At 32.4% G+C, this 9,101-nt stretch overlaps 2 protein-coding genes across 2 annotated transcripts; one reads left to right on the top strand and one right to left on the bottom strand.

Annotated features, from left to right (window-relative positions):
• Positions 1-1,764: 1,764 nt before the first annotated feature.
• LOC145305271 (uncharacterized) lies at positions 1,765-5,447 on the top strand. The gene is made up of 5 exons (XM_080146872.1): positions 1,765-1,848; positions 2,454-2,516; positions 3,967-4,073; positions 4,553-4,638; positions 5,305-5,447. The coding sequence occupies exons 1-5, from the start codon at positions 1,781-1,783 to the stop codon at positions 5,344-5,346; spliced, it is 366 nt and encodes a 121-aa protein (XP_080002998.1). The 5' UTR covers positions 1,765-1,780; the 3' UTR covers positions 5,347-5,447.
• A 216-nt stretch (positions 5,448-5,663) lies between these two features.
• On the bottom strand, positions 5,664-9,008 carry LOC145305269 (uncharacterized). The gene is made up of 5 exons (XM_080146869.1): positions 8,869-9,008; positions 8,438-8,506; positions 7,869-8,021; positions 7,108-7,230; positions 5,664-6,667 (listed from the first exon to the last, which is right to left on the bottom strand). Exons 1-5 carry the CDS (start codon positions 8,889-8,891, stop codon positions 6,601-6,603), a joined length of 435 nt encoding a protein of 144 aa, XP_080002995.1. The 5' UTR covers positions 8,892-9,008; the 3' UTR covers positions 5,664-6,600.
• Positions 9,009-9,101: the final 93 nt, after the last annotated feature.

Genomic DNA, 9,101 nt, shown 5'->3' with positions numbered 1-9,101 from the left:
CACCCTCTGAAGAAACACTATAGATATGTTATGCAGGGATCTAAAGAGATAAGACAATGGCCGATAAATTGATGTACATTTTACATCCCCATTGAGGATACACAAAATTACCCCTTCTGTAGAATACAATTATTGGTTGGAACATTCGGACACTCAACTTAATTAACCAACCAATCAAAAAAAAGTCCTCAAAGTTGTTTAGCCAACGAATAAGAAAACTTTATTATAAAACTTTGGGGACTAGTGTAATAAGCCCAATGTTCCATCCCTCCCTGGGTGTTATGCATATAACAAACTACCATTTTTAAAATTCAGCTTATAGGATAATACAAAATATTTTTTAAGAATTGAGATTTTTCAGACTCATTATAGAGTTTCTACGCTTCTTAGATTATACCCTATCATTTCGGTTATCTTCAAACTATTTTTCCTCGTCTAAAAGTTTAACAGAATCCTTACCCCTGTGGGTGTAAATTTAGGGTGTGCTTTGACATGAGATAAGTTCACACGACATACAACAGTAGCGTATGCTTCAGTCCGATACGCAAATATTCAAATTTTTTCATTCATCTAAAACAAACTTAATCTAATATAATCCTTGTATAAAAGTAACAGAATGTCTGTCTGTGTTTACCGAAGGAAATCGCCAACAGCTGGACCGTTATGGTTTCTCCTTTTCCGTGAAAGGTTTGTAATTATTTTGTGGGAGGGTACCTAAACCTCCCAAGAAAAATCACCTCTAGAAATTAAAAAAAAATAGTGTAGGGTAGACTTCCCCACCCTTAAATTAAAAGAGGATTTTTGTATATGGAAGCTTACTATCAGTCATACGATGTAATGTAATTGAGACATTGATATACAAAATATTTTTAAGGATTAGGTTCTAGAGAACCAAAGAAAAGGCGCTCTTTGTTAAATTACTTGTAATTGAGATTATAAACTAAATTAGAGAGAATTACTTTTAAAATTGGAATATATATATACTTCAGCAAAGTAGCAGAGCTACTTTCTAACTATGGTTTGTCCTGAAAAGTTACTTTTTATCACAAAGTTATTTGATTATTATTTCGGCTAATGGCAAAAAAAAGAACAATTTTATGTTTAACAATTTTTTTGTTATTTATTATTTCTATTGTTGCGAACAAATAATTTGAGCCGAATTTTTTGGTTAAACTATTTCATTTTGTGAAAAGTTTTCATGAAAGTAACTTCTATGTAATATATTGTTAGATAAAGTGAGTTAAACCCAGGGCTCGGCATCAACAGCTTTTTATTTATTCAAACTTCAGCTGGTGCCAAATTTTTAACAGTTCGAACTTAGGCCGAAGCTGATAGTAAGGCAACTATCCACAGCTGTCTAATTATTGGACAGTATGCAGCTGCAGCAGATTTAAGTTTTTCATAATTTCGTAGCGGTAGCCAGTCTTTTTTAAAAATTAAATGAAGACAAATGGGCAGCAGTGCCCTGATTGAAAATCTGGATTACTTAAAGTGTAAAATAACTAATGTAACAGCTGAAATAAGTTTAGTTTATATGACAGAAATAAAGTGTCCCCTAAAATTTCTTCATTGAATAAAATTGAGTGTGGAATTATTTTTTTTCAAATTCTAATTAATTAAATAAGAAATTTAATTTACCAAATACATAGACTTCCAAGGGAGTTGGGTAAAGGGGTGTTTACCCCCTAAAGCTTTGGAATCCTTTATTTTACCCCTAAAATAAAAGACTAGGGCGTCCTTTTGTCTAACCCTGATTTCTTCATTTTTTTCACAGAATAAAATGAGGTGGCTATTAAAAGTGATTTGTTTTGTGTTTATAGGACTTGCAGTGGGCACAGAAAATTTCAGGTAAAACATAGCTATAAATGATTAAATTTATATATTTATTCTTGTTAGAAGCGTAGCTGATCTATATGTAACCAGGATGTTATTCATATCTTCATCTTATCATATTATGCAAGGGTTTTGGTTTGTCGGCTAAGATCTGGTTAACTTGTGGACTGATAAAAGTTTAGGAAAAATTAAGTTAGCTGTCGGGATACCGTTATGTTATTTTATCTATTAAACAAAGTCTAAAGGTGGATTTGTGCTATTTTCTGCACCACATTTCCCTTTTAAACAAATCCACCGTTACTTTAAAAATAAGTACGATTTCCGTCTGTATGTATTTCCAATAAAATTCCTAAAACGTCTGGATCAATCGTTCAAACTTTTTAGAGGATGTGCAGTATTGATCGAGGGCATGTTTAAGGCTATTTTGGTGAAGGGGGGGGGGGGGGGGGGACGTATCTTCAAACACTCTTGACAGACAGACGCAAGGGGAATCCTAAATAAAATTACATGGACTTTCTTAAATATCAGCCAAGAAAATTAAATTACTAAATGTCATTTCTAATTGTCAGACGGACGGACACTTTGAAGAGTTGCTTTGCTACTGAAAACTTTTTGTTTAGTTTATCCCACGAAGAAAACTTGGTTCGGAATATTTCTAAACGAACAACGAGAATAGTTTCAAGGTGAGAATATTATTCAAAACTAGCGGCGCAGCAATGAGAGGATAAAAGATATAAACAATTTATTTTTTACTGTCATTTCCCTCTCTTACAAAAGCGCCCTATAATATAAAACACGGTAAGGCAGCCGCGCATAAATTACCTGTTAGCCGCCGGAAAATCTACGTTTCATTAATTTAATAAGTATTTCTAAAGCGGTAATCCGTCCGTTAAGAAAAAAAATGAACACCCAATAGAGTTAAAATTGGCGGTTGACATGCGACTGCCGCGGCCTGCTATCAAAACTTCAGTGGCAGACACGAATTTTTTGATTAAAAACAAAGGCCAATTTCCCATGTAAATGCGGTGTTCGAGTAAAACTGCAGATAATATACCCACTATTTAGCTCACTGGCGAACAAAAAAGTTCAATTAATTATATGTGAATGTCTTTTGTCTCAAACAAAGCTACGTCATAACTCAAGACATTAAAACAGTGCTCAAATAGTTTAAGAGAAGCTGCGCTATAAAAAGAACAGTAAACTGTAATAAAGTAAATATTTTTCATATTGGAAGTTACAAATATGTATGATACGATCTATTTACAGAACATATTTACCACTCCTGATGTTAGAGTCTAGATGATTATAATAAAGGCGCAACTATGCTATTTTGATTTTTTAGAATTTTTGTTCAAATGCTTTTGCCTTTTTTCCTGAAAGTAGTAACAGTGCTCAAAAAACAGTTTTGTTTATTCATTAAGCGCAGCAAAAGCAAAATTTTTGCTGTAAATAAAAAAAGTTACATTTCAGATTAATTTTTTCTCTCGGAATTTTGCAAGATTTTTGAATTTTCAAATTTATGTAATAATTACTACTTACTTTACTACTAAATTATTAAAACACTAGCGGTTTCGCCCCTAGCATCTAGGGGCTTCGCCCTATGACGTAATGGGAAGTCAACCCTCCTAAATAAAAATATTTAAAAAGTTATTCTTTGTTTAATTACTCTATGGTAAAATTAAACCCAGGTTTTGCGCTGTATGCATTGAAATTTTAATTTGTAAAATTAAACCTAGGTTGTTTGCCGTATACATAAAAATTTCAATTCGTAAAAATTAAACCTAGGTTGTTCGATCCACAAAAATTAAAATTTGTAAAAAGAATATTAAAATAAAAATTTTTTGGGGGGTGGGGATTCATGGGGGCTTCGCCTCATGGTGCAGTGGGGTTCCCCCACCCCAATTACTGGTTTTTGTTTACAAAAATTGAAAAATTTGGAAGTTGGGATTTTTTTAGTTTTTGGGGGTTGGGGTGTCCCACCCCCCAAAAAAATAGCTTAAAACCACCTGAGGACCAGCAGGTATATTCCCTGAAGAGTAGAATCCGATCGGTTCAGTAGTTACCAAGATCTTAAGGGACGGACAGACAGACAGACATCAAGCTACTTTGTATTATAGATTGTTATTAATTTAGGAAGTTTTCCTTTATCCCTCGAAAAGGACGGCTGTTCGAGTCAGCTGCTGATCAGCTGTTCCCAGAATTAGTTTCCCGCCAAAACCAAGAAGAACGCCATCTTGAAGGGACACTCTTTCTTTGTTTTAGTTTTTTTTCTTTAACTTTAGACTAAAATTAAATCTTTGAATCTATTATGAAAAGAAGTAAAAACAAGGATGACAAAATCCAAAAATCCGAAGCTCTGCATTGTACTTTGTTGTCCTTGGAAACAGTATTTCAAAAATCAGATCAATCGGATAATCCAATCACATAAAAATTTGTTGTTAAAAATTAACATGCTTAAAATGAACGTACTGACATTTTGATAACGATTGGAGTTGCTACGCTTTTTAAATTGAACTTAACTAATGCAGGAGTCATTATGCAAAGTTTGAAATTAACAAAAACGCTGTCCGTTTCAGATGTACGGACCGACACTAATAATAGAAAAGCTTCGCTTTCATAAAATATTTTGGTGGGAGTTTATATAGAAAAAATAATGCTTATACGTACTGCAGTATTTAATTTAGTAACTTTAAACAAGACCAAGAGTGTCCTCTTCTAGAAAGTCTAAACCCTGAAGACCTGTATGATAGCTGGTGCAATCCAAATGAAAATATTCAGAATATACTGCAGGACATGGGAATCACAGTAAGTTTAGAAAGTAGCATTTCTACTTTATAATTAGGGTATATGCGTACATTCAACTGTCCCTCAACGACAAAAATTCTGCGAACAGCTAATAATAAGTCCGTTTATGAGACAATATTTTGTAGTCTATTATCACAAAAATTACTAAATTATGGGGTATAGTCCTTTCCACGACATCCCTCCATAAGGAGCGATTCTTCGTATTTTTCACAGTAGCTTTTCTCCTATTTCTAGCCCCTGCGGGGGGCTCTATCCCTGCGGGGCCAATTACCTAACCCTGTGGGGCAATCACCTAACACAATATAACCTAACCTAACCTAAAATAACCTATAAAAAGCCATTTTAAAAATACGAAGAATCGCTCCTTATGGAGGGATGTCGTGGAAAGGACTATACCCAAATTATGAAATGTTAGATTTTATGACTTTATTATAGAAATGCCTCGCTTATAACCTGTTACCTAATCTTCTTAGGAATCCATGCATCAAAAACCAAGTAAATTAAACATGGATTTAAGAGAGAAAAATTCAAAATGCTCAATACCTAATCAAATCATCATGCTAAATATGGTGAATATACGGCAATGGCAATGATTGAAGGTTGCTTCGCTTTCTTAAAGGTCACAGGAATCTTAATACAAATTTAAATAATAATGATTTTTTACAGGTTTATTGCAAGAACAGAAATGAAAAACCAAAAACAGAATAACTATTACCATCAAGATATTTTTTGAAATAATAAGAACCATGTTCCAATACCACGCAAAGATGTAATAATAAAATTTAGAAAATAATTAACTTTTTTTTAAAGCATAATTTTTTTTTATAAATATCCGTTTATGCGTCCTTTACATGTAAACATTAGTAATCTAAATAGGTAGGTAGATAAGTGGGAATATTTAACCCTGAACGCTAGGACTGCAAATTGAAATAATCACACAAAAAACATTACATATTTATATTCAAACTAGAGAGTGAAGAAAACTTAGCTTTAAAGAATATTCCTTGCATGTTATGAATAAATACTTTTTGATGTGCAATATCTTTATAAATAAATTCTAAATATCAAATTGTGATGTAAGGCATTTCTATTAAAATCATAATATGAAATATAACATTTACACTGATAGGAATTATTTGATTCAAAATAAAAATACCTAAGTAAAACAATACGAATTTTTTTAATGTATCCGGATAAAAAGAAGATACATTGAGTGAAAAGCGGGTTTATTCTAGGGTTGGCAATCCGTATCCAAGATCAGGAATCCGTTATCCGCCCAATTTTGGAATCCGAATCCGGAATCCGTTTTTTAAAAGCGGATTCAGATTATAATTGGTAGGCTATAATTAGCGTCTTGAGTTTTTTCTTTTTAACTCTCCCTTTTTAAAGGCAAAGATTGTCATCATTATACATATCTTTTAAAATCTGGTTCGATTCTAGTAAGTGAATTATAGAGAACACCAAGAACATTAATTTTTAAGACCTATGTAGCACTTGAATTTTTAAATTTTTTAAAAAGCCCTTTAAAATAATGCTATAATCCAGAATCCGCCAAAATTAAGAAGCCGGATTCCGCAAGAATCCGCCATTTTTGGACGGATTCTTATAAGAATCCGAATCCGGTCCAAAAATTTGACGGATTGCATTTTACGAGAAGATTTACTAGTAGCTACTAAAAGATACAAATATTTGTGCTTTGGTTTGGAAAATATTAATAAAAACTTTCTACTATGAAAAGTTTGAGATCACACATAGTGTTGGCAACCCGTCTTAAACATGTCTTAGGGTCTTGAACCAAACTATATTTTCATAAAAGCATATCGGTTCCAGACACAATTTTGTTTCTCGCTTTGACCGGCTAGGATATATCCAACGCGGCCAACAAAAACGTAATAAATCACCGGTTTTATTTTTGCCTGTTTGCAGTCAAATTACCATGAAACGGGCAAATAAATAATGAATTTATAAGTCAAAAAGGTCGTCTTCATAATCAGAACTGTGCTTCTGACTGGAGTGCTTCTGAGGTTCTCTGAAATAAAGCATTTGAAAACAAAATTGTACCATGAAAAAGGTATAATATATAAAAGTCTTCGTAGATTAATAATAAATCTAAAATATATTCAAAGTTGTGGATTTTAAAATTTATATTTGAAAGTCATCAAAAGAAGAGTACCTAGGTATATATTTTAATAATTTCTATTTGAACTTACGATATCATGAATAAATGTATAGGTTGAATTAAAAGACGAGGTGAAACAATTAAGCCCAAGCTTTTTTTGAAGGTGGTGGGGTGGGGGTAAAATGTGTAGTTTTAAAGGTTTGAGAGGGTGAAATGAGTTTTTTTTTAAAGTTTTAGGGAGGTAAACATACCTTTAACCCCCGACCTCACCCCCCCCCCCCTTTTTGACGTTTATGGTGTGAAATATAATTCAAGAATAAATGCTTTCAAATAAACAAATAATCACTCACCCTTTCCCAGAATCCCTTTCATCCTGGGTAAACAGATCAGGTGAAGCTTCTCTTGAATTAGGATCATCCACAGCTTGTTCTTCATCAGTATCTACGTCATAGGAGTTGTCCATAGGGGTGGCCCTGGAAAAGGTTCAGAGATCAATTTCAAAAGTACTCTTTGAAAATAATGTTTTAGGCATTATTCACGTTGCCAGAAACAAAGCAATTGCGCCTTTTTACTTTAAAAAATTCCATTATTAAGCACCAATATAAAAAAAACAATAAATGATTAAGCCTCCTATTCAAAATATCAATGGATAATCAAATTTTCTCTTTTGAAAAAAAATTTAATTTACATATTTTTTTGTAATGTTTTCAATCGTTTGTCTCGATTTATGCAGCATTTAAAAAGGTTTTTTTTGGTGTTTATACTGATTGTTTCTATAATAAATGCTTCTATTGATCTTTTGATTAAAAACTATTTCCAGAATATATATATATATCCCCCAAGACACTGAGAACTTCAAATTAATAAGATTTTAAAATCTTTCCAAAAAATATCATGGTCTACAGGAGAGAAATTATTAAGGGTCTCCTGGAGAGAAAGGAAAACCATCACTTTTGAGGATGTTTATTTTATCTTCGAATGCTAAAATACATGCCCCCATTACTTGAACAAAAACAAACTACCCGCCCCTTTGAGATAAAGTTAAATGATCATTTCTAACTTTGTCTGACTTTTTAAGCTCATATAGATGACATTAACCTTGTTTAAATACCTTTGACGTGGTTGAGAACCATCATATTCTAGTTGTGTCTCCAGCTCTTCTATTCTCCTCTTCTTATTGTTCAATATGGGAAGAAATTCTTTTATTAATTCCTCCTCTCTTCTTTTCTGGTCATTTTTTAGGTCTTCAGCAAGATTCAGAGCTCTTAACAGAAATGGATGGATATATATATAATAACTTGGATCTTACGCTAGATTTTCATGTTCTCTACTAAAGTGAAACTTGCAGTGGGCTAGAATAACGATTCCCCCTTCCTCCCCATCCCCTCCAACTGGATCAAAGAACTGACCAAAAAAAAAGTTCCATAATAGCAAGCTAAATTGTGACATTTTCTCCATTGTCAGAATATCCACGAATATACTACATCCAATTATAAATACATCTTATTTAACATTAGGTAGCTCCGCTCCGAGCATACCTATTATAATTAGGTTAAGAAAATATAATATTAGACTATGGCCACAATAAAACTTTATTAGCACAATATAATGGGATAATCTATAGTTTATTTACAAACAAACAGGCCAACCCTAAAAGATTTTGTTTTAAAAAGAACAAACCTTTCTAGTTCAGTAGATTTATTTTCTATTTCCTCTTGGCTCTTAACTAAACTTGCTTTTAGCTTTAGCCTGATAATATAAAATTATATTGTAAGCAATACCAAGCAAAAGATAAAATATATCTTTAACAATATATCCTTTTACTCTAACTAGTGTATAATTTTTTACAATTTTATTTACGTACAGACATTTCTCTATGCAAATGAAACGTTAAAGTTTTATTTTTGTTCTAGTCACATAACGATAAAACAGGATTAATCCTATGAATTTTATTTTTGTTTTAGGTACACTTTCTCTGGAAATGCTTCAAATGAAGTACTAGATAAAAAGAATAATTTGAAAGAAAATCCGTGAAAGAGCCTTAACGCGACATGTCGAGCCAAGGTTCAACAACATGTCACATCAAGGCTCAGTAGTGCCACCATTATTACCTGTCTTCAATGAGGGATCTCATTAATGTCTTATAGGCTGAGTCATCATTTTCTATTTGTTCTTTTAGGATTGTTTAGTCATACTCTTTATTATTTCAATCTACAAATCTTTCTTATCCCGAATTATAATAAGCTGACCCATGCAATATTTCTCAAACAATAAATGGATGAAGCTTGATTCTCATTCCGTTGTCCTATTCATCAATAAAAATCTTACTATTTTATACAGTTTT

The sequence above is a fragment of the Acartia tonsa genome, chromosome 14 (assembly GCF_053477335.1).
Source record: "Acartia tonsa isolate MP-2025a chromosome 14, ASM5347733v1, whole genome shotgun sequence".
NCBI lineage: Eukaryota > Metazoa > Arthropoda > Copepoda > Calanoida > Acartiidae > Acartia > Acartia tonsa.
Note: the sequence above shows the minus strand (reverse complement) of the source record. Positions and strands in the feature narration are given on the sequence as shown.

What these genes read in the sequence shown, in the direction of transcription:
- LOC145305269 (XM_080146869.1), bottom strand. Translation starts at nt 8,891, where the DNA reads ATGAGATCCCTCATTGAAGACAG. An exon ending in AGATCCCTCATTGAAGACAG is followed by an intron (nt 8,507 to 8,868) that starts GTAATAATGGTG and finishes TTATATTATCAG; the next exon opens with GCTAAAGCTAAAAGCAAGTT. An exon ending in AAATCTACTGAACTAGAAAG is followed by an intron (nt 8,022 to 8,437) that starts GTTTGTTCTTTT and finishes ATTTCTGTTAAG; the next exon opens with AGCTCTGAATCTTGCTGAAG.
- LOC145305271 (XM_080146872.1), top strand. Translation starts at nt 1,781, where the DNA reads ATGAGGTGGCTATTAAAAGTGATTTGTTTTGTGTTTATAGGACTTGCA. An exon ending in ACAACGAGAATAGTTTCAAG is followed by an intron (nt 2,517 to 3,966) that starts GTGAGAATATTA and finishes TTATTAATTTAG; the next exon opens with GAAGTTTTCCTTTATCCCTC. An exon ending in TGCAGGACATGGGAATCACA is followed by an intron (nt 4,639 to 5,304) that starts GTAAGTTTAGAA and finishes GATTTTTTACAG; the next exon opens with GTTTATTGCAAGAACAGAAA.